This window comes from Phycodurus eques, chromosome 8 (assembly GCF_024500275.1).
Source record: "Phycodurus eques isolate BA_2022a chromosome 8, UOR_Pequ_1.1, whole genome shotgun sequence".
Classification (NCBI taxonomy): Eukaryota; Metazoa; Chordata; class Actinopteri; order Syngnathiformes; family Syngnathidae; genus Phycodurus; species Phycodurus eques.
In genome coordinates this window covers 30532239-30557632 of record NC_084532.1, presented here as the reverse complement: position 1 = coordinate 30557632, position 25394 = coordinate 30532239, and the positions used below count along the sequence as shown (strand labels likewise).

Genomic DNA, 25394 nt, shown 5'->3' with positions numbered 1-25394 from the left:
ACTTTGTCGGGATTAAGAGGTGGGAATTAAGGGAGGCAGGCTGGCCGCCCCGCTCGGACCTCCTCGCTCAGTCGGACCTCCTCGCGCACTGTCTGTACGATGACTCAAAAGGCGGTCTTGATCACAGGATGTTCCTCCGGCATCGGACTGGCGCTCGCCACGCGCATCGCCAAGGATGAGAAGAAGAGGTTTATGGGTAAAAAAAAAAAAAAAAAAAAAGCCGACATGGTTTCCTGGATATTTGATGCAGAATAAGGCCGTGTTGGGAATCCCTCCCCGTTTTGTCGTGCTCTTTCAATACGGCGGCCTCAACGTATCCTACGATGCGTCTCGAAAAGTAGCAAACAACCGATGAGGTCACTAGAAAAGCAATATATCATTTGTATCGAGACAGAAAAATAGTTGGCAGCTTCCGTGGTATCGTTTGTATTTGGGCATAAGACGAATTCACGAGTTGTGGTGCGAAAATATCTTGACTATAAAGCAAGTCAAGCAACACATCACAACACAGGTGGACACAAATGCTTTGCTTGGTTTGGGTTTTATTCTTTGTCTTAAAACTATCTGTTAGAATTCATTTATTCGTTGACTATTTACTACCGAAGGTCCACCAGTTAACATGGATTGAGTACATTGTAATTATGTGACAGCAGTGACATCATTGACGGCACCTGAGTAGTGTTCCAAAACAAGTCAAAAATCCTTGTATATGAGGTTAATGTGATGAGGGAGTATTCGATTCATCGTTTCAGCCCCAGTGTGAAGTATTGGCCCCCTTCTCAACTTCTTACATTTTTGCATCGTTTTTCCACTTTAATGTTTAAGATCATCAAACAAATGTAAATATCAGACAAATGCCGTCTTTAAATGGTGGTGGGGTTTTTTTCGAGCATGAATGGCGATTTTAAGCATTTCAATGGAATTTCAATGGAATCAAAGTCTGGACTTTGACCAGGCCAGTCCAAAACCTTCATTTGGTCTTTTAAGCCATTGAGAAGTTGACTTGCCGGTGTTCTGGATCGTTATCCTGCCGCGGAACCCGAGTGCGCCTCAGCTTGAGGTCACAAACTGATGGCTGAACATTCTCCTTCAGGATTTTCTGTGAAAGAGCAGAATTCACGGTTCCGTCAATCTCAGCAAGTCGTCCAGGTCCTGAAGTAGAGAAGCAGCCCAAGATCATCACACTACCGTCACCATGTTTAACTGTTGGTACAGTATGATGCTCTTTTTCTGAAATGCTGTGCTCCATTTACGCCAGATGTAACGAGACACACAGCTTCCAAAAAGCTCAACTTTCATGTCGTCAGTCCATATAATACTTTTTTTGGGGGGAAAAGAAGAGCCTTGATGTTCCGCCTCGGAACTCTGCCACGGATCTGCCATGATTGCCTTACAGTCTCTTTCGTATTGTTTTGTCATGAACTCTGACCTTAACTGAGGCAAGGGAGGCCTGCAGTTCTTTCCAAGTTCCCTTGTGGCCTCCTGTATGAGTCCTCGCTGTTCTCTCGGGGTAATCTTTGTAGGTCGGCCCCTCCTGGGAAGGTTCACCACTCTTCTCCGTGTGGGGGTAACGATGATGGGCTGGAATGCTATAGCTTTACAAATGGCTTTTGTAACTTTATATCTCAACTGGAATTTCTTGAGATGGTGTCATTTTGTTGCAGCTTTTTTAGATCTTTTGTCCGACTTGATTTTGTCGGGACCGATTCTGTTTAAGGGATTTCTTGATTGAACAGGTCTAGAGGTAATCAGGCTTGGGTGTAATCAATGAAAAGTAAGCCAAAATTGCGATTAAGCGCAATTCATTCATGATTTAACAAGGGGTGTAATTACTTTTTTGCACAGGGCCAGGTCACTTTGAATAGTTTTTTTTCCTTAATAAATGAAATCACCATGTAAAAACAGCATTTTTAGTTCACTTGGATGATATTGTATTTGTCTGATATCTACATTTGTTTGATGATCTTCAACATTAAAGTGTGGGAAACTGTGCCAAAATAGAAACATTTGAGAAGGTGGCCAATACTTTTGAACGACACTGTATATCGTGAATGATATAAAAATCGCTGTACGGTGAATGTGGAGTTGGGAATGATGAATGAGTGAGTGATTCCGAACACAGCGACTGCGTTCAGAATCACTCACTCATTACTTACTCCACAATCACGATATAGTAGAGCTCGGACTCACCGTAAAAATCCCCACTGGCTATTCGCATTGACAGTAATGAATGACGAGCGACCGATTGTCCAACGAATGAAAAATCCAGTCTATAGCCCCCTGGTTAAGTCCCGGTTGCAGTTTTTTGGGGGTCTCAGATTTTGTCACACCACCAGAGAAGACAGTTGACACATTTTAGCTAGCGCGCCTTTCCCTCCTTTTGGCAAAACACTTATTTTAAGTTTAAAATGGCTTACTTTCAGAATCAGAATCAGAATCAGAATCATCTTTATTTGCCAAGTATGTCCAAAACACACAAGGAATTTGTCTCTAGTTAGCCCAGCTGCTAGTTAGCGGCAGCTGGCTAGCTCCCGTCATTCGTCTGCTACGATGCGTTGAAGCAATCTCGCATAACGATGCAATTCATCTGCCGCGGTCGCAGCCACGAACATCCGGGCGGCTCCTCGCGGCCATCAATCAGACACTTCGTTCCGCGGAGATTATCGTCACGGCGGAGAGTGCCGCTCTGCTTGAGACGACTGATCTGCTGAACGTGAACCGTGGCTACAACTGCGCATATGAGTATATGCAGCAAGTCCAAATGGCGACGGACGTAAAATCATTGCAGTGCTTGTCAGACTAAAATCATTTTTCTTCAAATGCGAAAATTACGATCTGGGATTCGTTTCTTCATTGGGATTTGCTCGTCGATCCGAATCCCATATGATTTGTTCGTAGCACTACTGCATACGGCGTTTTAGTGGACTTTTTAGTAGAAAATCCTACTATATATACATATATATATATATATATATATGTATATATAGTGATTAGGAAGCAGGGGCAAGCCAAACTTCGCTATAACAACTTCAAAGAGGAAGTTCTTTAGAGAATATTGAAAACGTGGTCAAATTCAGCCCCCAAAGCTCGATTGGCTTTGCCATGTGAAATTTGGTAGGTATGTGTATCATGATGAGTAGACTCGCAAAAAGGTGTCAAGTGCCCAGTCCCAAAACGACACAGGAAGGTAGCCATTTTGGTTTGAAACAGCCATTTGAGGGTTATTTCCAGGTGTCCTTCAGAGACAACATCTGTATACTACAATGACACGAAGAGTCGAAGCAACCCGCAATGGGTTAACATGACATAACCTAACTTCTGCTGCGGGTTCACCTCAGTTCATTCTACCCTATATTCCCTCTGTTGGGGTCAATAACCATAAACAAAACAAATGTTTCACGTGTACCCTCTGTCCCAATGCGAGAAAACGATCGTGCTTGCGTAGGATTGGCGGCATGAAGACGGTCCTACTCGATGGTTTTCTTGGGCTGAGTTCTGATAATCAGGATATGTTGGTGTGAGAAACTCGCCGACTATTTGGGCAGTTTATCCCGGTGAATTTTGTTTGCATCGGCGCTGCCTTTGGTAGCTGTTAAAAATTCCAACCCTGAAGCCAGCTTCAATTAGAAACATGATATTTGCGAGATGCAGAAAAAAAATCTTCGGGACAAAAAAGACACAGGAAGTCTACCATTTTAGTTTGAAGCAGCCATTTTAGGGTCATTTTCGGCGAAAACTACGAATCGTTCGCCGTCGCTGAAGCTGCGCGCCCGTAACATTGTAGCACATTGCGTGCGTGCGTGTCTGTGTGTGTGTCGCAGTGTACGCCACCATGAGGAACGTGAGCAAGGGCGAGGCGCTGGTGGAGGCGGCCGGTCGCGCGCTGGGCCGCACGCTGGAGATCAAGCAGCTGGACGTGTGCGACGAGATCTCCATCAAAGCGTGCGTGGACAGCCTGCCCGAACGCAGGGTGGACATCCTCAGTGAGTCGCGCGCGCCGCCGCCAACGTGCGCCTTGCAGAAACCAGAAGGCATTCCTTTCACGAACATTGTCTGCCAACGGAACATGAAAATCCACGAGTAAATGTACGGCGGCTAGCCTAAAATAAATCCAACTAAAACAAAGTCCCAAAGTAGTGCATGTGAGCCACGGAGAACTCGAGTGGGCCAGGTCCATTTTTGTCACTTTGCAGGAGAATGAAATGAATGAGAACATTCACCGGCATCTTTGCAAGCTGGATTGGATTTATGTATGGCAATGGAGACTTGCTTTTACAGAAATGGAAATGGCTTGGAGTTTCTCCCAAACATCCGTTAAATCTGTCATTATTTCATCAAAGATCAAGAACTTGCAGACGCTTGCAGCCAAGCTCATGTGCTTCTCGCTGTCTGAATTTGAGTCTCTGATGCGCACATCCCGGGAGGATTTTGCAGGAGGCGAAGCTTCTTGAAAATGGGAGTTTCTCTCACCAATCACGGCGCCGTTCGCGTGAATGTAACCACTTTTTCTAAAAACAGCCGTTAGTTGGTCCAGTTTGTTGGCAAGTAACTTCACATTCCTCAGAATAACGAACGGAAGGAGAGCTTCAAATCTCCCGTCTCATTCATTCCTCTCTCTTAACTTCGCTCGACTTCGCGTGCGTTCTTCTCCGAGGAGACACCGAGACACCGCTTCAGATTCCAAAAGACGTCGTTGTCCAAGCATCGTATATAAGAGGGGGACAAAGTCAGAAAAGGTGTCTAGAAAAAAAAATCATTAGGAAATTGGGGGGTAAAGGAGAAAGAAACAAAGCAGTCAAGTCAGTCGAAGCTGACTATGTGTTGACTCGACGAAAAGGCAACATGACAGCCAACATCTGGAGTGCTTTACAATTCAAATTCATCTAATAACGTGACAAAAACATCATCATACTCACCAGAGTGCGGATTATTAAACGCGTTAGCATCTGAAGATCGCTACAGACGCTTTGCGACTCCAAGTTGGCCGTAAGACGCTTTGCTCAGACCAGCCAATCAGAGGACGGAAAAATTCTACATCGTCGAGGGGGAGGACGAATTTGAAGTGGGATTGCACAAAGCAGGCGTTCTAATGTTAATGTTAATGGAGTTGGAAGTTGGCCCAGCAGTACTGATTATGAACACCGTGGGCAGATTAAAGCGACATGGCAACACAGCGGCTGAAACCTGATTGGACCAAAATACACGGTAACATCTGCACACACGTAGTGGAAGCTCTGCAGCCAAAAGAAACGCTACCGAATAACCGGAACATACTGTTGGGAATACATTATACATTCATACCATTTCATGGAACAAATATGAGGAATTAGTCAGTTCTTTGTTTAGTTGTTGAAGGAAAAACATGCTTGAAGCAAGTCAAATTGGCAGACAAAGAACCACCCTTGATTTGAGATATTTCATCTTGGTTGGATTTGAGCTTTTGAAGGGTATGACGTCATCAGTCTGTGCTTGACTTCCCGTGCCAGTCAGCAACGCCGGCATGGGCCTGATCGGGCCCATCGAGTGTCAGTCCGTGGACGAGATGAAGACGGTCATGGACACCAACTTCTTCGGCCTGGTGAGGCTGCTCAAGGAGATCCTTCCTGACATGAAGCGGCGCAAGAAAGGTCACATCGTGGTCATCAGCAGCGTCATGGGCATCCAAGGTCACACCTCCCGCCGCCCGCCCGTTCGAAGAACTTTTACCCAAAACTCCCCGTGTGCCCTCCAGGGATCCTTTTCAACGATGTCTACGCCGCATCCAAGTTCGCCGTGGAGGGATTCTGCGAGAGTTTGGCTGTGCAAGCGCTGAGGTTCAATCTCAAGTAAGCCGCACTTGGTAGACTGAGAGGAAGACCTCCACGCATCACATGCATCCATTTACTGGACTTCCTGGGCTCTTGGAAGGCCGCTAATGTGGATGACAAAAGTATTGACACACTGCTCTTAATCAGTTAGATGTTGGACTTGAGGCTTCAATCATTGTTCTTACAAGGACAATTGTTTGCTCGCAAATTTGAAGGAACTCATTGGCATGGTCCAATACTTTTGTCCAAACTTACTTCCTAAGGTGTCCCAGTTCTTTTGACCTAAATCCATATTTCTTTCCACTTCCTGTCAGTTTCCCAACACTTTTGCCCAAACTACACATTTTCACATTACTTTTATCGGAAAAACCGCGTTTTCTTCACTCTGCACGTTCTGTAGGTGTCCGAATAATTTTGTCCTCTTTTGTTCTCTTTTGACCGGGTGTTCTTGTTCCGTTGCTTCAGCATCAGTCTGATCGAACCGGGTCCGGTCATCACGGAGTTTGAGCGTAAGGTGTACGACGAAGGTCTGAAAACGGATTTGAGCAATGCTGACGCGGTGACGGCGGACATGTTCACCAACATCTACCTGAAGAACTACAAGCAGATCTTTGAGACGCTGGGTCAGACAGCAGAGGACGTGGCTGAGGTATGCGCCTCACCTGACTCCAGGAGCACCTCCCTGAGCGCCTTGCAGGAGTGCCTGCCAGAGGGACTCCAGGGGCGCCTTACAGTAGCGACTCCAGGAGCATCTCCGGGAGTACCTAGCCAGGGTGCTGACTGTAGCGCCTCCCAGAGCCATTCCAGTAGACTACTGGAGCCCTTCCGGCAGTACCTTGTCACAGTGCCATCCACAGCACCTACCTGAACTACTCCAGGAGTGGCTCCTGAAGTTACTTGTGGAGTGACTACAGAGTAACTTCTGGAGGCACTCCAGGAGCAACCCCCCGGATCACTTTCCCACAGCGTCTGAGAGAGGTCTTCCGGGAGGGACTCCAGGAGCAAAGTCTAGGAGTGCATCCCAGATCACTTTGCCAGAGTGCCTACTGAAGGGCCTCCTGGAGCACCTCCCGAAGCAACTTGAGGAGTGCATCCTGGAGGGTTTCCTCGAGGGCTTCCAGGACCAACTTGCCAGAGTACCTCCTGGAGTCACTTCAGGAATGATAGTGCCTCTTGAGGCGACTCGAAGAGTGACTCCAGAGTGCCTGCTGGTGTAACTACCAGAGGGACTCCAGGAGCAAGTCCCAGAGCACCACTCCAGAGGACCTGCCGAAGGGTTTCTGGGAGGGACTCCGGGAACAGCTTGCAAGAACACCTCCTCGAGGCACTCTACGAGTGCCTCCTGGAGCCCCTCCTGAAGCAACTTCAGGAGTGACTCCAGAGTGCCTTCTGGAGCAAATCCCGGAGGAACTCTAGGAGCACCTCCCAGAGCACCATGCCACAGGACCTGCTGGAGGGCTTCCGGGAGGGACTCCAGGAGCGACTTCCCAGAGCACTTTGCCAAAGTGCATCCTGGAGGGCCTCCCGGAGCCCCTTGCCAGAGTCACTACAGGAGTGAGGAGAACTTGAAGACAACCTCCGTGAGTGCATCCTGAAGCGACTCCAGGAGGGACTCCAGGAGCACCTCACGCAGCACCTTGTCGGAGGGCTTTATTGAAGCGCCTCCAGTAGCTCTTCTTGGAGGGACCCTAGAGCACCTTCCCGGAGAGCCCCCTGGAGCAGCTCCAGGAGAACCTTCAGGAAGTGACTCACAGAGTTCTTTCCCTTCCTGGCCTAGATCTGATGCATCTTTCATCTCCCCTTAGCACACGCTGAGGATCATGACGTCGGACAACCCTCCGTTCCGCCACCAGACCAACACGCTGTACACGCCCATGACCACCCTCAAGTACGCCGACCCAAACGGTGACCTGCCCATCGACACCTTCTACAAGATGGTGTTCGAGCACGACAAGATCTTCAACGCCAGCCTCAACTTCCTCAAGCTGCTGCGTTGGCGGAGCAGACGCAGTTTCACGCTCGACAAAAGCAGCTGAGATGTCATTTCCTCCATTTTGTCTCTAGAGGGAGCCAATGAAGTCCAATCATCACAGCTTGTGCTTGTCTTTAGCCACGCCCCCAGACAGTCACGTGACCACCACATCAAGTCAATTTAAAGCAGGGGTCAGCAACCTTTTTGAAATCAATAGCTTCTTCTCGGGTTCCGATTAATGCGGAGGGCTTCACACGGTTGACCTTTCATGTTAATGATTTCTCATAATTATCAACAATAATCTACAAATATGAACTTGATAAATATCAATTTGCAAATTTCATCTCGACAAATTTCTGCAAGTGTTTACAGGTTAAAATGGGCACTTCAACAACCTTCCTAGGAAATCACAACGTCCCATCAGCGGTGAGCTATTGTTGGAACGGAGCCGCCGAAAACCACCGTGTCGGTGAGCCCTGCTTTAAAAGCTTGAAAAGATTAGAAACAGCTTGGATACCTCAGAGCTTTCTGTGCAAATGAGATGATGTTAATAAATCACACACAAAAGATGTGGAAGAATGGTGGAATGATATACATAAGAATGGTATTGGACATATACATTTCTCTCAAATCCCAGCTGACTCTGGGCGAGAGGCGGGGCGCCTCGGATTGCAGGGCACATAGAAACAAACAACCATTGGCACTTGTGGGCCATTTCCAGTCTTCAATCAACCTGGCGTGCGTGTTTTGGGGATGTGGGAGGGAAGCGGCGTACCCGGAGAACAGGCAAACTCCGCACAGGCCAGGCGGGATTTCAACCCGCAGACGCGCTAACCGGTCGGCAAGCGTGCCGCGATGTAGTCGTTACGATTATTATGACACGATTGCCTGGCGACCAATCCAGGGTGTAGTCAGCTGGCAAAGACGTGACCCTGAACAAGCCAACGGATGCATGGAAAATAAGTAACATTTAATACAAATAAGAAATGTAATGAAATATAACAAACACTTTACACACATTATATTGTAATAGAAATAATCACATGTTAAATTAAATGGATACATTAAACAACATAAAAGATCATAAATTAAATACAAACACTGTATATCAATTTAGTAATGTATAATTGAAAAGGGGACGGGGCGCCGCTGACCTCGACTCGGGACGTTGTGAGTCGGTGGGGAGAATACTTCGAAGACCTCCTCCAGTCCACCGACACGCCTTCCCATGAGAGAGCAGAGTCTGGGGTCTCTGAGGCGGCCTCTCGTATCTCTGGGGTCGAGGTCACCGAGGTGGTTACAAAGCTCCTCTGTGGCAGGGCCCCGGGGGTGGATGAGATTCGCCCGGAGTTCCTCAAGGCTCTGGATGTTGTGGGGCTGTCCCGGTCGACACGCCTCTGCAACGTCGGGTGGACGTCGGGGACAGTGCCTCTGGATTGGCAGACTGGGGTGGTGGTCCCCCTAGGGTGTGTTCCAACTACAGGGTGATCACACTGCTCAGCTTCCCTGGTAAGGTCTGGAGAGGAGGGTCCGTCGGGAAGTCCAATCTCAGATTCCTGGCCGTGGAACCGTGGACTAGCTCTACACCCTCGGCAGGGTCCTCGAGGGCGCGCGAGAGTTCAGCCGACCGGTCTACATGTGTTTTGTGGACTTGGAGTAGGCGTTCGACCGTGTCCCTCGGGGAGTCCTGTGGGGGGTGCTTCGGGAGTACGGGGTGCCGAACCCCGATACGGGCTGTTCGGTCCCCGTACGACCGGAGTCAGAGTTTGGTCCGCATATCCGGCGGTAAGTCGGACTCGTTTCCGGTGAGGGTTGGACTCCGCCAAGGCTGCCCTTTGTCACCGATTCCGTTCATAACTTTTATGGACAGAATTTCTAGGCGCAGCCGAGGCGTAGAGGGGGTCCGCTTTGGTGGCCTCGGTATTGCATCTCTGCTTTTTGCAGACGATGCGGTTCTGTTGGCTTCATCAAGCCGTGACCTCCAACTCTCACTGGAGCAGTTCGCCGCCGAGTGTGAAGCGGCCGGGATGAGAATCGGAGACCGTGGTCCTCGGTCGGAAAAGGGTGGCGTGCCCTCTCCGGGTCGTGGATGAGATCCCGCCCCGAGTGGAGGAGTTCAAGTATCTCGGGGTCTTGTTCACGAATTTGTGAAGGAAGAATGGAACGGGAGATCGACAGGCGGATCGGTGCGGTGTCTGCAGCGATGCGGACTTTGTATCGGTCGGTTGTGGAAAAGAAGGAGCTAAGCCGAAAAACGAAACTCTCGATTTACCGGTCGATCTACGCTCCGACCCTCACCTCAGGTCACGAGCTGCGGGTCGGGACCGAAAGAACGAGATCCCGGATACGAGCGGCCGAAATGAGTTTCCTCCGCAGGGGGTCCGGGGTCTCCCTTAGCGATAGGGTGAGAAGCTCGGTCATCCGGGAGGGGTTGAGAGTAGAGCCGCTGCTCCTCCGCATTGAGAGGAGCCAGATGAGGTGGCTCGGGCATCTGATTCGGATGCCTCCCGGAGGCCTTCGGATGCCTCCCGGACGACCCGGGACACGCCGGAGAGACCACGTCCTTCGGCTGGCCTGGGAACGCCTCGGGATCCCCTCGGAAGAGCTGGAGGAAGTGGCTGGGGAGAGCGAAGTCTGGGTGTCTAAAGCTACTGCCCCTGCGACCCGACCTCGGATAAGCTATAGAAAATGGATGGATGGATAATTGAAAAAAAATAATACATTTTATATTTAGAAATATTGCCGGCACGGTGGACGACTGGTTAGAGCGTCTGCCTCACAGTTCTGAAGACCGGGGTTCGATCCCCGGCCCTGCCTGTGTGGAGTTTGCACGTTCTCCCCGTGCCTGCGTGGCTTTTCTCCAGGAACTCCGGTTTCCTCCCACATCCCAAAAGCAGGCGTGGTAGGTTGATTGAAGACTCTAAATTGCCCGTAGGTGTGAATGTGAATGTGAATGTGAGTGCGAATGGTTGTTGTATGTTGTGTGTTGTATGTGCCCTGCGATTGGCTGGCAACCGGTTCTCGGTGTACCCCGCCTCCTGCCCGATGATAGCTGGGATGGGCTCCAGCACGCCCGCGACCCTAGTGAGGAGAAGCGGCTCAGAAAATGGATGGATGGATGGAGATACAATCATAACAATAATAAATATGAATAAAACATCTAACTACATCAATGATAAATAAATGTAAAAAATAAATATATATACACACACACACACACACACACACACACAGACACTGTGGCCGACCGGTTAGCGCGTCTGCCTCGCAGTTGTGAGGTTGCGGGTTCAAATGCGGCCTGGCCTGTGTGGAGTTTGCATGTTCTCCGGGTTTCCTCCAACATCCCCAAAACATTCGTGCGAGGTTGACTGAAGACTCGAAATTGGTTGATTGCGATTGGCTGGCGACCAGTTCCGGGTGTACCCCGCCTCCCGCCCGAAGACCCGCGTGAGGAGAAGCAGTTGGGGAAATGGAAGAAATGTGTCCCCTCCCCAAAATGAACTGAAAAACGTGCGTCGAGTCGGCCGCAAAAGATGCACGTCGCCAAATGACCACCGCGTGGCGCTAAACTATCCAAGTGACTTCCGCGGCTGCACTGACATCCGGTGTCCTTGTACACGTCATATCCGCGCAAATGTTGTCTTTTCCGTCGATTTTCAAAGTGGTTAACGGCAGATTGCGACGTTCGTTGGACGCGTCGAACGGATTGGTTGACTCGTCCGGCTTTTGAATCCGTTTCCCGGCGGCACCGGAGGACCTTTTGAGCGAGCTCGTCCGTCGTTAGCCTTAGCTTAGCCTCGCTTATCTTAGCTTAGCTTTAGCCATGCTCTCAGGCGGCGGCGGCGGCGGCGGCGCTGTTGTTGCTCTGCCGGACTCTTAAACTACTGGGCCGAGCGAGCACGCCTACTAAGCCGGTTGTCGCTCGGTCGAGTGTCCTTCGTGATCTTCGCTCGCCATTCGGTGGTTCGGTTCGACGCTGATGTTGGGCGGAGACGTTTGGCTTCCCGTCGCGGTGTTCGCCTAGCGGCGTCCATTTGCATTCGATCCACCGGCCCCGTCCTCGTTTATTTGTCCCTTTCGCTCGCGTTATTGCTCGAGGCGCGATGGCGTCGTCGTCCGGCACCGACGACGATCTGACGATCCCTCGCGCCGCCATCAACAAGATGATCAAGGAGACGCTGCCCAACGTGCGCGTGGCCAACGACGCGCGCGAGCTGGTGGTCAACTGCTGCACGGAGTTCATCCACCTCATCTCGTCCGAGGCCAACGAGATCTGCAACAAGTCGGACAAGAAGACCATCTCGCCCGAGCACGTCATCAACGGTGAGCGGGGAAAACGCCCCACGAGCTTTTCCACAGCGACCGATCGTTGGGCTCTGCGACGAGCCGAGAACCGATCGGTAGGCACCGTTTGCACCAGCTGCACGACACGGGGCGCAATTTGCCAACAAAAGGAGATTTGGGGCCAAAAGAACGTGGCAAGCAGAACGGGGACTCGGATCGCTTGTGCCTTTTTGGACACCTCCCGCCAACGGCTCAATCAAGCCCGAGAAACGGCGTTTGGTGGCGCAATCGTTATTTACAGATGTACAAATGCGAAAACGACTAGAGTTGAAGGTCGGCGGCTTTTTAGACGTGCGCCTCTCTTCGGCGGCGTCGGGCGCCTAATTAGATTTGGCCGACTTCCGAGGTTTCGCCATTTCTCGCACTCCTCGTTGACCGGAGGCCGAGATCTTCGACCCAAAAGCTGCGCGGATCCCGAAGCCGAGTAACGCGGCGCCCTTTTCGGCTCGGTCGCGTTGCTCCGTGTAGTTTGTTGCCGTTTTTCCGAAAGCGCCCGTCGCCGCCTCGCCTTGGTCGGGATGTAACACGCGGGCGTACTTTCAATGTCTTGAAGCCTTGAAGAAAATGTGTGCTTGATTCATTGAACATTTGGGCTCAAAGACAAGAATGTGTTGATTTCAACACATTTATTGATGAGCTTTGGACGGGCGTTCGTGTTCAACCCTGTTGAGGTTCCTTTTTTTGGGGGGGGTGAGAAATTGGACACATTTGCAGGAGGAAAGAAAACCGGCCATCGGCGGCTTTTCTCTTCTTCGGTGGTTGTAGGAGCGACTCGCGGCCGTTTAGGACACCGCACTCGCGCTCGTACGACCGCGGCCGATGACGGTGCGTTGTTCCCCCGCAGCTCTGGAGAGCCTGGGCTTCGCCTCGTACATCGCGGAGGTGAAGGACGTGCTGCAGGAGTGCAAGACGGTGGCCCTGAAGAGGAGGAAGGCCAGCTCGCGCCTGGAGAACCTGGGCATACCCGAGGAGGAGCTGCTCCGCCAGCAGCAGGAGCTCTTCGCCAAGGTAAGCGCGCCAAAAAGCCCACACGAAGGCCGGGCGAACACGAGAGCGCCACAGTCCCAAAAAGCGGAGAAAACGTGGCCGGCGGAGCAGTGGCTTTGACGCGAGTGTGTTTTTGCTTTTGTGACAGCTCAAACTAAACGAGAAAACAACCCAGCAAGGGCTTACGATGGCAAAATCGTTTCTTTGCAGATCACGACAACAGAAAACGCAGCCTGAGGCACGTTGACTCGCCGCGTGGCTCGAGTTGAACGTCGGCGTTTTTTTGGTTTTCCTACACGCTGGTACTTCATTCGCGGTTGCGACGCACACTCTTGTTCCTAATATACATAAGGCTCATTTTCCTATCATTCATCAATAACGGTAAAGACAGTTAAAACGTTTTTTTGTCTGGGTCGACGTCTCCCGTGCTGCGGCGGCCACGCTTCCAAAACTTCTTGAGTTCAGCATTGCATCTTATTGGTTAGTTTATTATTATTTAGCCAGCAAATGCCGAAATCCGCTTTCGCCGGCGAATGCTGCGACTTGCACAATCGACGTGTTGCTCTTCAAGCTCTGCGGATCGAAGTGCATCGATGATCGTTCAAGCTTGTCTCGATCATATCGAAAACACAATAAAGACGCGCAACTAAGGATTATTTTAATCATTGATTTATCGGTCGATCGTTTTTTTTTTTTTGATGAGCAGGATTAAAAAATCGATCAATAAAATCATTCCATCCCTTTGTTAAAAAATGCAGCATTATTTCGAACTGGCTGTGCAGAAAAGTGCACGCGCAAGTGGCTGCATGAGCATCCCGCAGCTCTCAAAGTCATCGATTGTGGTTCCAAAAGCAGACGTCGGCGTCCAAATGCTCGACGGGAGGCCGCGGGCCGACCGCGCAAAAACGTACAAATGTATGCTCAAAAAATCGCGTTTTTGTCCCACTCGGTCACGGCGCCGCCACGTGAAGATTTTCAGGCGTGCGCGTAACCTCGCCGAGCAGTCGCGTCCTCGCTCGTACGCCTTCCGCCGAAGAGCCGCGGTCCCGGCGGAACCGCCGAGCGCACGGAACATCGGCGACGGGAGCGGATCCGCTGGTACATCTTGTATTAATGAGGAAACGCGCCTACATTCATCTCATTAGTTTACGGATGTTAATGTGAAATGTATTAAGCGACGGAGCGATGTCACGCCGCGGAATGAACTGACTTCAAATTCAGAAATGGCCAATAAAAACAGCAAAATATTGTACTGAATAATTTCCTGGAGGATGCGTTTGGGATGAGCATTTGAAGTCGGCAGTGGTGAAAAGGGAAGTGAAACAGACAATGTTTGTCGTCAATTCTGTTCCAGAATGAGAGCGCTTCAAGAGGAGGATGCTACTGATGTGGCACAGCTTGAAGCAGGCGGAGGTGGGCCTGGCTCAAGTTGGAGGCCAGAACAAAAAAAGCAAAGAAATGAGGCAAATTTCATTTGAATCCCAAATTTGGACAGCAACACGGATTTGAGCGGTGGAAATAAATGTTTTTCTGAGTGAAGAAAATACTCTCCAGAGTATTCCAGGTGACTTCATTAAATGTTCAAATCAGAAACATTCTCTGCGGTAGCGCCCCCCGCCCCCCCTTACAATGTTTATTCCTTGATTTCTTTTTTTGGGTCACGCATGTCTGACTGTGCTGCATTTCCACTGGTTGACAAACGCGACTTTGAAAAAAAGAAAACGTTCTCTTGTTAACGACGTGATTATATTTTCCAAATAACATCGAGTATTGTCACTCGTAACCGTTAAAAGTTTACCGAGCGCGAGTCGGTTTGGCTAGCGTGAGCGTAGATCTGTATTTGGACGGCAAATGAGAATTGACGTTTGCACGGGCTTCCGGAAGATCGACCGTCCGCCGCCGCGGAACCATCGCGACTAATACGAGCCGGCGGAACGTCTCCGGCGCGCCGTTCCGTCCGACGCGGATCGCGTTCGCAGACGACGCGCGGTAACGCGTGCGTGCGTGTGCGCAGGCGCGGCAGCAGCAGGCCGAGCTGGCGCAGCAGGAGTGGCTGCAGATGCAGCAGGCGGCGCAGGCGGCGCAGATGGCGGCGGCGGCCAGCGCCGCCCGGCAGGCCGGCTCCTCCCAGGACGAAGACGACGACGATGACGCCTGATCCCGGAAAAAGTGGGCGGACGGCGCGGGGGAAACGCCACAGACTTTGACCGCCGATTTTCCACGCCGTCTCCTGGAAATTCCCTTTCGTTGTGGTTGTTTGGAGACTTTTTTTTTTTTTTTCTTCTTCTTCTTGAGTAAAACGTAGACGTCGCAGTATTACTGATCCGTGTCACCAAAGATGGCCGACAGACCGGCGGCCGGCATGTTGTTCGCGTGTCATGATGATGATGATAAGGGTCGTTTATGTTCACTTGTTCATTCCGCAAACTTCTTCAAGCAATAAATTCTTTTTTTTTTTTTTTTTTTTTCTTTCTTCTTCACTTTACACCTCCACCGCTGCTGCGTCGTCCTCCCTTTTTTTCTTCTTCTCCTCCTCGTGGCTCACGCGTCTTCACAAAAGGCCGTCGGGCCGGACCGCGAGTAAGGAAATTTCACCGATAATTGACACCTGTTTTAATTGCATCGGAAACAAGAACGAAGCCCCCCGAATTCTTGATGACGTGGGGATTAGCCGCCGGTCAGCGTTTTCGGGGTTTGTTCGACCCAAAGAAGAAAAATGAGCCAAAATAAAGTACGCAAATACCCAAACTGTGCAAAGTATCGCTGCACGATGTCGTGTGGATCCGATCTCTTCTTAGAAGGGAAGTCCCTTAACAGCAGCAGTTGCGTTTGTGGCGCGTTCCTGTGAAAATACGATCATTTGCCAAATCAAAGTTACGTCCGATCTGCAAATATTTCGCTGGACAGGAAGTCCTCGGTCGTCGATTGACTTGTCGGAACGCGTCGTGGTCTGCCGCCAAAACGGCCTCGGTTGACCTTTTCCTCATCCGACGCGTTCCGTTAACATTTGACTTCTCGTTAGTGTTTTTTGGAATCAAATTTTTGGTTTAGTTCACGCCAAAAAAGATATACATAAAAAATGTGCGCCTTTTCCTCGTAAACGAACGAAGGCACATTTTGCAAAAGCTTTCTCTCCTGGTGCGGCGACCGGTTAGCGCCGGTTGCGGGTTCAAATCGGCCCCGGCCGTGCCTGCGCGGCATTTCTCCGGGTACTCCGGCTTCCTCCCGCACCCTAAAGACGCGCGTGGTAGGTTCAGGTGTGAACGTGAGTGCGAACGGTTATTTATTTGTATGTGCCCCGCGATTGGCGGGCGACCGGTCGAGGGCGTGCCCCGCCTCTCGGCCGGGATAGGCGCCGGCACGCCCGCCGCCCGCGTGAGGAGAAGCGGTACGAAAAATGGACGTACGGGCGTCGTACGTCCGCCGGCAAATCTGACCTGCGATCGGACGAGCGCTTGCCGTCTGCACTTGGTCCTGCTGCGGCGCATGTGTGAACTTTCAATGCTGCTGCTGCTTCTGGCGCATCCTCCACAGGTAACGAGTACAGTTACTACCACGACGACTCGTATTCTTTTTCTTCACGTGCTGCTTTTACTTGTGCGCGTTTCATTGACATTGTTTCACTTCTTTATAATGGTCATAACAACTTGGATTATAGTAATTAATTATATAGCTTATTATAACATGATATAGTATCACGAGCCTGTTCACCCGCGGGACGTTCCAAACGCGTGTCGGATGAGCATTCCTCCACTTTCTCACTCTTTTTTGGAACGTGTTGCAGCCATCCAATTCCAAGTTCATGATTATTTGCTCAAAACAATCAAGTTGATCAGTTTGAACATGAAATATCTCGTCTTTGTAGTGTATTCAATGAAATAGAGGTTGAACAGGATTTGCAAATCATCGTATTCTGTTTTTGTTTATGTCTCCACGGTGGCCGACCGGTTAGAGCGTCAGCCTCCCAGTTCTGAGGACCCGGGTTCGATCCCCGGCCCCGCCTGTGTGGAGTTTGCGTGTTCTCCCCGGGCACTCCGCTTTCCTGCCACATCCCCAAAACATTCCTAAATTGGAGACTCTAAATTGCCCGTAGGTGCGAATGTGAGTGCGATTGGTTGTTTGTTTGTATGTGCCCTGCGATTGGCTGGCAACCGGTTCCTCCTGCCCGATGACAGCCGGGATAGGCTCCGGCACGCCCGCGACCCGCGTGAGGAGAAGCGGCTCAGAAAATGGATGGATGGATGGATTCTGTTTTGATTTATGTTTAACACAACGTCCCAACTTCATTGGAATTGGGGTTGTATTTAACACGTCACCATTTTGCTCACGAAATATATTTCCCAAGGTGCTATTGACATGACAATTTCACCGGATGCATACAAAGAAAGTAGAAAAATGAGACCAGAAATGAAGTTGTAGGGTTCGGCAATAATATGCTCAAATATCGAATATGAGCTCACTGATGGTGTCGCGGCACACTCGCCTGACTTTGGTGCGGGCAGCGTGGGATCAGTTGCCACTCAGTGACGGTGTGAATGTGACTGCGAATGGTTGTCAGCGTCTAGATGTGCCCTGCGACTGACCGGCGACCAGTTGAGGACGCAGTCCGCCTTTCGCCCGAAGTCAGCTGGGATAGGCTCGGGCGCCCCGCGACCCTAACCGGGATACGCGCTGTTGAAAGCGGATGGATGGATGGATATGTTGTTTCATTCTCAGCAAAAGCGTCCAAGTCGCGCCTGTCGTCAGCCCAAATGTCCACCGGGCGTCACTGTTGGCCGTTTGCCTTTTGCCTGCGCTCTACTGCCAGAGGCGCGTGAAAAATCAGCGGCGACGCACGGTGGAGACCGGTTAGCACAGCCGCGGGTTCAAATCCGAGCACGCCGGTGTGGACTTTGCATGTTCTGCGTGGCTTTTCTCCTCCCGCGCCCACAAAACACGCGTGCTCGGTTGATTGAATTGGGTGGGAATGCGACCGGTTCCGGGTGTAGCCGGCCTCTCGCCCGAAGATAGCCGCGGTCGGCACCAGCACGCCCGCGAGCCCAGTGAGCAGAAGCGGCTCGGAAAACGCATGGATGGAAAACCACTGGATCCCGGTTTCACAACAACAACAAGAAAGTTACATGTGGGATTCATTCAATTCGCATATTCAAGCAATTAAAGGCAACCTTATGTAACATTGTGGTGCAAACTTACATAAGTGTGCGTGTGTGTGCACGCGTGTCTTTTGTGCAACTGCAGCAACATCCCTGGCGATCCCACACAAAATGGACTCTTCGTAGAAGTCTTGGACACTTTCTGGACCGGTCCGACTCCAACACACGGTACCAAACGCAACAGCAAATGACGAAACACAATGGCAAGTTTCCGAACACAACAGCGAATCAAATCACTACAAATAACTCATCACAACAGGCAAATGAAAAATCCCAATCCCTCAAGTTCAAGTTTCAGCCTCATCGCTCGCTCTGATACTCTTTTCACCTCCGGGACATTCTTAGCCAACTGTTCCTCTAAAATAACCCCGACTCCATTTCGCTTCCCGTCTCCGCCGCGGTCGAATAATTGACCGAGCGCTAAGCCCCGAACATCGAGCCGCGCCGCCTTCCCGCCCGCTCTCCCGGACGCACAATATGTCCACGTTTCCCCTCGTCGTCGTGTCCGCCAACTCCCGAGCTTTTCCCGTCATCGTCCCGACGTTCGGTTCGAGGCTCGGTGCTTTCCTCCTCTCCTTCTGCCCCTGAACCCGCGTTCCACCTCTTCTTCGTCTTCGACTTCGACCCGCAGTAGCTGAATTTCCACCGGCGGCGGTGGCGGACGTCGTTAACCCGGTAAACGACCGAGTCGCTACGGAATACGTTGGATGAACGCTCATATTTGTTTGGCAAAGTTTTAAGCCGGACGCAAGCCTCTGCATTTAGTCGGGCTCGGGACCGGCCTACAGTTTGCGCTGGATTCCCGCTATTCGGCGGGCCCCCGCTATTGGCGGTGGGACGGGGACCGGGCCCGAGCGCGAATAGCGAAAATCCACAGCTAATTCACGCTCATCATGAAAAATCAAATCAAAAAACAAAAACAAAAACCTTCCTTCAAAAAGGGAGGGGATCGGGCAGCGAGTAAGGGGGGTTTCTGCCAATCAAAAAAGCTGCAAACCGGTGAATCTGCCGACGGCCAAGGGCGAATGCGCGGCGGTCGGCTGGACGTTGAGAACGGCCGCGCCCGCGGCGGGCCTCGAGTCGTCACGTGTCACCGCTCGTCTCGCTTTGTTTCGCGACACCTCGCTAAATGTCTCGTTGGATATTTGCTCGGTTCGACGTCGCAGTTGCTCACCGAATACGGTCGGAGGGGCGGCCCGAGAGGTGACGTCGTCGGACGCGTGCGCTGGCACACTGCCAGGCGCTGACGTCGTAGGCAATCAATCGTTTGCTCCTCTCCCCAATGATCTACCTCTCTATGGTCGCGTGCGTGCGTGACTAGGAAATGTTGTTGAGTCCACATGTCGCTTCTTGTTCACACGACAAGAAGAATTCAGTTGTGTCTCATTGCGGTGGCTCAGTGTGCGAGCGTTTGGGCAGGCTTAGTGGTTTTTTTTGTGTGGTTTTTTTCGATTGGATCAAACATTCCTAATGGAGAACATAGCCGCATCTGGAATGTTTTCTTATGCAGCAACGTACCGACTGTCTTGGATGACACACGCAAGCGTCTTGTTAGCACACTTAGCATGTTGGCCATCTTCATCCGCTCACATTTTTGAACGTGTCACAACAAGTTTGTTGTAAAACAATCCTATTACTTTCCCTCATTTCATGCTCTCACACAAACACACAAACACACGCACGTGCACGCACACACCCTGTCCTGTGCTCACCCAGTACCTCTGAGCGTTCGTCCGAAGAATTCCATACCGGATCGCTCGTGGCCCGGGTTAACAACGTCCGCCACCGGCGCCGTTGGAAATTCAGCTACTGTGGGTCGAAGTCAAAGAAGAAGAGGAGGTGGAAAGCGGGTTCTTCGGCAGAAAGAGAAGAGGAAAGCACAGAGCCTAGAACTGAATGTGGGGACTTTGAACGTTGGGACGATGACAGGAAAATCTCGGGAGTTGGTTGACATGATGATTAGGAGAAAGGTTGAGGTATTGTGTGTCCAGGAGACCAGGTGGAAAGGCAGTAAGGCTAGAAGTTTAGGGGCAGGGTCCAAATTATTTTACTACGGCGTAGATGGGAAGAGAAATGGAGTCGGGGAAGGGTTGGCTAAGAATGTCTTGGAGGTGAAAAGAGTATCAGATCGAGTGATGTGACCTAGAGGTGAAAGAGAAATTCTGGAAGGAGCTCGACGAAGTAGTTCTGAGCGTCCCAGACAGAGAGAGAGTCGTGATTGGTACAGATTGGAATGGACGTGTTGGTGAAGGAAATCGGGGTGATGAAGAAGTGATGAGTAAGTACGGCATCCAGGAAAGAAACTTGGAGGGACAGATGGTGGTAGACTTTGCAAATGGCTGCAGTGACCACTTTTTTCCAGAAGAGGCAGGAACATAGGCTGACCTACAAGAGCGGAGGTAGAAGCACGCAGGTGGATTACATCTTGTGCAGACGATGTCATCTGAAGGAGGTTACCAACGGTAAGGTAGCGGTAGGGGAGAGTGTGGCTTGACAGCATAGGATGCTGGTGCGTAAGATGACTCTGGTGGTGGGGAGGAAGATTAGGAAGACAAAGGCAGAGCAGAGAACCATGTGGTGCAAGCTGAGACAGGACGAGCGTTGTGCAGCTTTTCGGGAAGAGGTGAGACAGGCTCTCGGTGGACGGGAGGAGCTTCCAGAAGACTGGACCGCTACAGCCAAGGTGATCAGAGAAGCAGGCAGGAGAGTACTTGGTGTATCTTCTGGCAGGAAAGGGGAGAAGGAGACTTGGCGGTGGAACCTCACAGTACAGGAAATCATACAAGGAAAAAGGTTAGCTAAGAAGAAGTGGGACACTGAGAGCACCGAGGAGAGGAGAAAGGAATACGTGGAGATGCGACGTAGGGTGAAGGTAGAGGTGGCAAAGGCCAAACGAGGCATATGATGACATGTATGGCAGGTGGGACACTAAAGAAGGAGAAAAGGATCCATAGAGATGGGAAGGATGTGCAGCAGGTTAGGGTGATTTTTGACCAGCTTGTTCAATAGAATTCTAGTGGGTGAGAAGATGCCTGAGGAATGGAGGAAAAGTGTGCCGGTGCCCATTTTTAAGGACAAGGGTGATGTGCAGAGCTGTGGGAACTAGAGAGGAATAAAGTGGAGGAGCCACACAATGACGTTATGGGAAAGAGTCGTGGAGGCGAGACTCAGGACACAAGTGAGTATTTGCGAGCAACAGTACGGTTTCATGCCTACAAAGAGTTCCGCAGATGCATTATTTGCCTTGAGGATGTTGATGGAAAAGTACAGAGAAGGTCAGAAGGAGCTACATTGTGTCTTTGTAGATCTCGAGAAAGCCTATGACAGAGTACCCAGAGAGGAACTGTGGTACTGCATGCGGAAGTCTGGAGTGGCAGAGAAGTATGTGAGAATAATACAGGACATGTACGAGGGCAGCAGAACAGCGGTGAGGTGTGCTGTAGGTGTGACAGACGAATTGAAGGCGGAGGTGGGACTGCCTCAGGGATCGGCCCTGAGCCCCTTCCTGTTTGCAGTGGTGATGGATAGGCCGACAGATGAGGTTAGACTGGAATCCCCGTGGACCGTGAAGTTTGCAGAGGACATTGTGATCTGCAGTGAAAGCAGGGAGCAGCTGGAGGAACAGTTCGAAAGATGGAGGCATGCGCCGGAAAGAAGAGGGATGAAGATTAGCCGAAGTAAAACACAATATATGTGCATGAATGAGAGGGGTGGTGGGGGAAGAGTGAGGCGACAGGGAGAAGAGATAGCGAGGGGGGAGGTCTTGAAATACTTGGGGTCAAGCGTCCAGAGCAACGGGGAGTGCGGTCAGGAAGTGAAGAAACGGGTGGAGGAAGGTGTCAGGTGTGTGATGTGACAGAAGAGTCTCTGCTAGGATGAAGGGCAAAGTTTAGAAGACAGTGGTGAGGCCGGCCGTGATGGACGGATGAGAGACAGTGGCGCTGAAGAGACGACAGGAAGCAGACCACATGAAGATGTTGAGGTTTGCTCTCGGAGTGAGCAGGTTGGATAGGTTTAAGAATGAGCTCATCAGAGGGACGGCCGAGGTTCGATGTTTTGGAGACAAAGTTAGAGAGAGCGGACTCGGATGGTTCGGACACGTCCAGAGGAGAAAGAGTGAGTATATTGGAAGAAGAAGGATGATGAGGATGGAGCTGCCAGGCAAGAGAGCGAGAGGAAGACCAAAGAGAAGGTGGATGGACGTCGTGAGGGAAGACATGAGGGCAGTCGGTGTTGGAGAGGAGGATGCAGGAGAGAGGCTGACGTGGAAAAGGATGACAAAAGCCAGGCGGGCACGCGGAGAACGTGCAAACTCCACACAGGCGGGGCTGGGATTTGAACCCGCAACCCAACTGTGAGACAGACATGCTAACCGGTCCTCCACCGTGCCGCCCCAAAATGCAAAGTTTATTGATTTTTCAACGTCGCACCTTCCGTCCAAGTCTGGAGTGCAAGCACAAACCACATTTAATTGAAGAAAATCCTTTGCTCAAATGAAATATTTCCGTTCAGTACCAGGCTGTAAATTTAGATTACAATAAAGTAATAAAAAACAAAACAAAACATTTCAATCACAAACTAAATGTCTTCAACAATTTGAATTTAAAAAAATAAAATCAGTGAGTGGCAGCTTTGTTACACTTTTTCTGTGTAGACTTGTCACTCCCCATTAACTCAATAATCGTAATAACTTCCATTTTCTGGTACATCTCAATTCATTCTCTTTTATTGAGAAGACATTCCCAAATAAATTGTGCAACAGAAGCCTGCAGATGACTCAAGATGTGAGTTCTTGTTCTCCAATTTGTAGTGGAAGCTTCAGGTCTTGTCCCATTTGTATTTTCCAGCTAAAAAAATCACATTTCGTCATCTGCAGGCTTCTGTTGCACCCTTTATTTATTGATGTCATCTCAATAAATGAGAATCAATATATTCTCATGAATCAATATATTCTCATTTATCGAGATGTACTTTTACATAGCACTTTTCCAAAAAAAAAAACAAGGTCTCTTTACAGAGTTAAGAGGGATCAAACATTGTACTGGGGAAAGCCTTGATGGGAGGAAACAAAAGAAAAGAAAAAAGTTCTGACGGCCGCTTTGAATGTGTTCGGAGTCAGGGGGGAGAAAGTTCCAGAAGGTGGGGTACAAGACCGCTCACATGACCAATCATTATGTTGCGATTGTGTTGTCAGTGTCGTTCACTTTTTGTGGATTTTGACGCGCTCAAGCGCTGTCTGATTGATACATTGATTGACATTCGTCAGCATCATGTGACCTCCACCCAAGAGCGAGCGACTAAGGCCCAGAACACACGCGAAGATAATCGGGCTGTTTTTGTCCCGATTCTGCCCATCCCCGACCAAAGACGACAAACGGTAGACCATCTCGGGCCTGGTGCAACAGAAGCCTGCAGTAGACTGTAGATGTGATTTATTAGCTGGAAAACGCAAACAGGACATGAGGACCTGAACCCTCACACAGTTTCACTACAAATTTGTGAACAATAAATCACATCGAGTCATTTGCAGGCTTCTGTTGCACAATTGGTTTGGGTATGTCATCTCAATAAATGAGAAGAAATATATTCCCGTTTATTGCGATGTACAGTACCTGTATGTTCGAGAGCCCAGGATTTGGTCATACCAACAAACATCTACATATGATATGGCACAAAATGTGATACCCAAGGTCCAAGATTAGCTCACTATGTCCCAAGACTTGTGAAAATATAAACACAAGAAGAAAATTAGATCAAATAAAATAAGGGAAAAAAAATACTTTTCTACATTTTTGAGTGTGTACCAGGGCTTGGCAGACACCAGCTCCATCAACATGCTTAGGTTTCTGATTGTTCTTAGGGTTAGTTGCTACATTTATATGGTGTTGTATCGCTCTCTACCGCTATTAGCATACTAATACATGCGATACTGCTCAGCTGACATCAGCAGTCATCTGCGTAGCATGTGCGCTCCACTTAGCAGGCTAACGGGCCCCCGGCTCCCCCTCAGCCTCACACAAAGACGCCGATTGCCTTCACTTGTTAGCACGTTTGGACGCAAACTACGCCAGTCCACATGTCGCTGGTTAGACGCTCACATGGAGCTGACGCTGACATTAGCATGCTTACGTATACAACTGCGGTAAGCCACCAGCTACATTAGCACAACGGTGTTTTACCCAAAAGCTTCTCGAGTACATTGAATCACCCGGCTGTATTATGCTATTTGCTAATCTATGTATTATCGGTTTCTTGAAAACCGCTTGAAATAAATCGGATTATTATCCATCCATTTATTATCATCATCACCCATCCGAGCAGAACAGTGACTCTGAGGCTAGTATTTTTTGCTTTTGTGACGTGACGCCCGCATTGCATCACGTGACCGACGCGTTGTCCCGTGGGCCCCTCTGCGTCACTTGACGCGCACACGGCAAAAATTGTTGCTGCGCGTCCAACGCCGTGGAGATCATCTCTCGTGATTGGTCCGTTTTAGTCACATGCTGTGATGACCTACTCAGCGTGCCCCTTGGTTCTACATACCATCTACGCCGCCGCCTTCTCGATGGATTTTGTAGTATAATTAAACGTATCCAGGTCAATTTGTTCGAGCACACAGTTCCACGGTCACCATTGTTGTTGATTTGTTCCTTGTTACGGAAAGGACAGGAAAAAAGGCGACCGGAAATGGCCCAGAAATGCAGAGGAAACTCCACCCCGTGGCGTCCTAGCCAAAGCCAAAGCCAGCCGTAGCGACACCCCCGACGTGGAGGTGAACTCCAGTACATTTACGAAACTGCGCCCGTGGGTTGCGCTCGAGTATAAAGGAAAACTGCACGCGGGATACTCGCAGCCTACTACCTACTGCAACACATACCCGCTTTATACCATACAGATTATACATACCAGAGTGCAGTCCAGGGGCCTTCTTCTCGAATGGGGGACGGGGGGTGATTTGGCTGCCGAGCAAACGACTCCCAATGTGTTGGCATTAACAGAAAAAGCCTTAAGTCACCCCATATTTTTATCTTCTACTAAAAATCTGAGCTGATCTCAGAAGCCAAGGGCTGCACCGCCGCCATCTCCGGGGATCTGTCCGTCATTGCAGTTCTTTAGAAGCTTGACACCCAG

The 25394-nt window shown here is 50.2% G+C and overlaps 2 protein-coding genes across 2 annotated transcripts; both read left to right on the top strand.

The window, feature by feature from the left end:
• The first annotated feature begins 17 nt into the window (after positions 1-17).
• zgc:109982 (uncharacterized protein LOC553564 homolog) lies at positions 18-8447 on the top strand. The gene is made up of 6 exons (XM_061682836.1): positions 18-196; positions 3822-3983; positions 5487-5666; positions 5732-5825; positions 6273-6456; positions 7613-8447. Exons 1-6 carry the CDS (start codon positions 100-102, stop codon positions 7841-7843), a joined length of 948 nt encoding a protein of 315 aa, XP_061538820.1. The 5' UTR covers positions 18-99; the 3' UTR covers positions 7844-8447.
• Positions 8448-11375: 2928 nt separating this feature from the next.
• Positions 11376-15571, top strand: dr1 (down-regulator of transcription 1). Its single transcript, XM_061684661.1, has 3 exons — positions 11376-12102; positions 12968-13131; positions 15125-15571. The coding sequence occupies exons 1-3, from the start codon at positions 11883-11885 to the stop codon at positions 15266-15268; spliced, it is 528 nt and encodes a 175-aa protein (XP_061540645.1). The 5' UTR covers positions 11376-11882; the 3' UTR covers positions 15269-15571.
• The last annotated feature ends 9823 nt before the right edge of the window (positions 15572-25394 follow it).

Excerpts from the sequence above, each read along its gene's own strand:
- dr1 (XM_061684661.1), top strand. The coding sequence starts at position 11,883 with ATGGCGTCGTCGTCCGGCACCGACGACGATCTGACGATCCCTCGCGCC. Across the intron at positions 12,103-12,967 it reads GCCCGAGCACGTCATCAACG|CTCTGGAGAGCCTGGGCTTC; the intron begins GTGAGCGGGGAA and ends GTTCCCCCGCAG. Across the intron at positions 13,132-15,124 it reads AGCAGGAGCTCTTCGCCAAG|GCGCGGCAGCAGCAGGCCGA; the intron begins GTAAGCGCGCCA and ends GCGTGTGCGCAG.
- zgc:109982 (XM_061682836.1), top strand. The coding sequence starts at position 100 with ATGACTCAAAAGGCGGTCTTGATCACAGGATGTTCCTCCGGCATCGGA. Across the intron at positions 3,984-5,486 it reads ACGCAGGGTGGACATCCTCA|TCAGCAACGCCGGCATGGGC; the intron begins GTGAGTCGCGCG and ends TTCCCGTGCCAG. Across the intron at positions 6,457-7,612 it reads CAGCAGAGGACGTGGCTGAG|CACACGCTGAGGATCATGAC; the intron begins GTATGCGCCTCA and ends ATCTCCCCTTAG.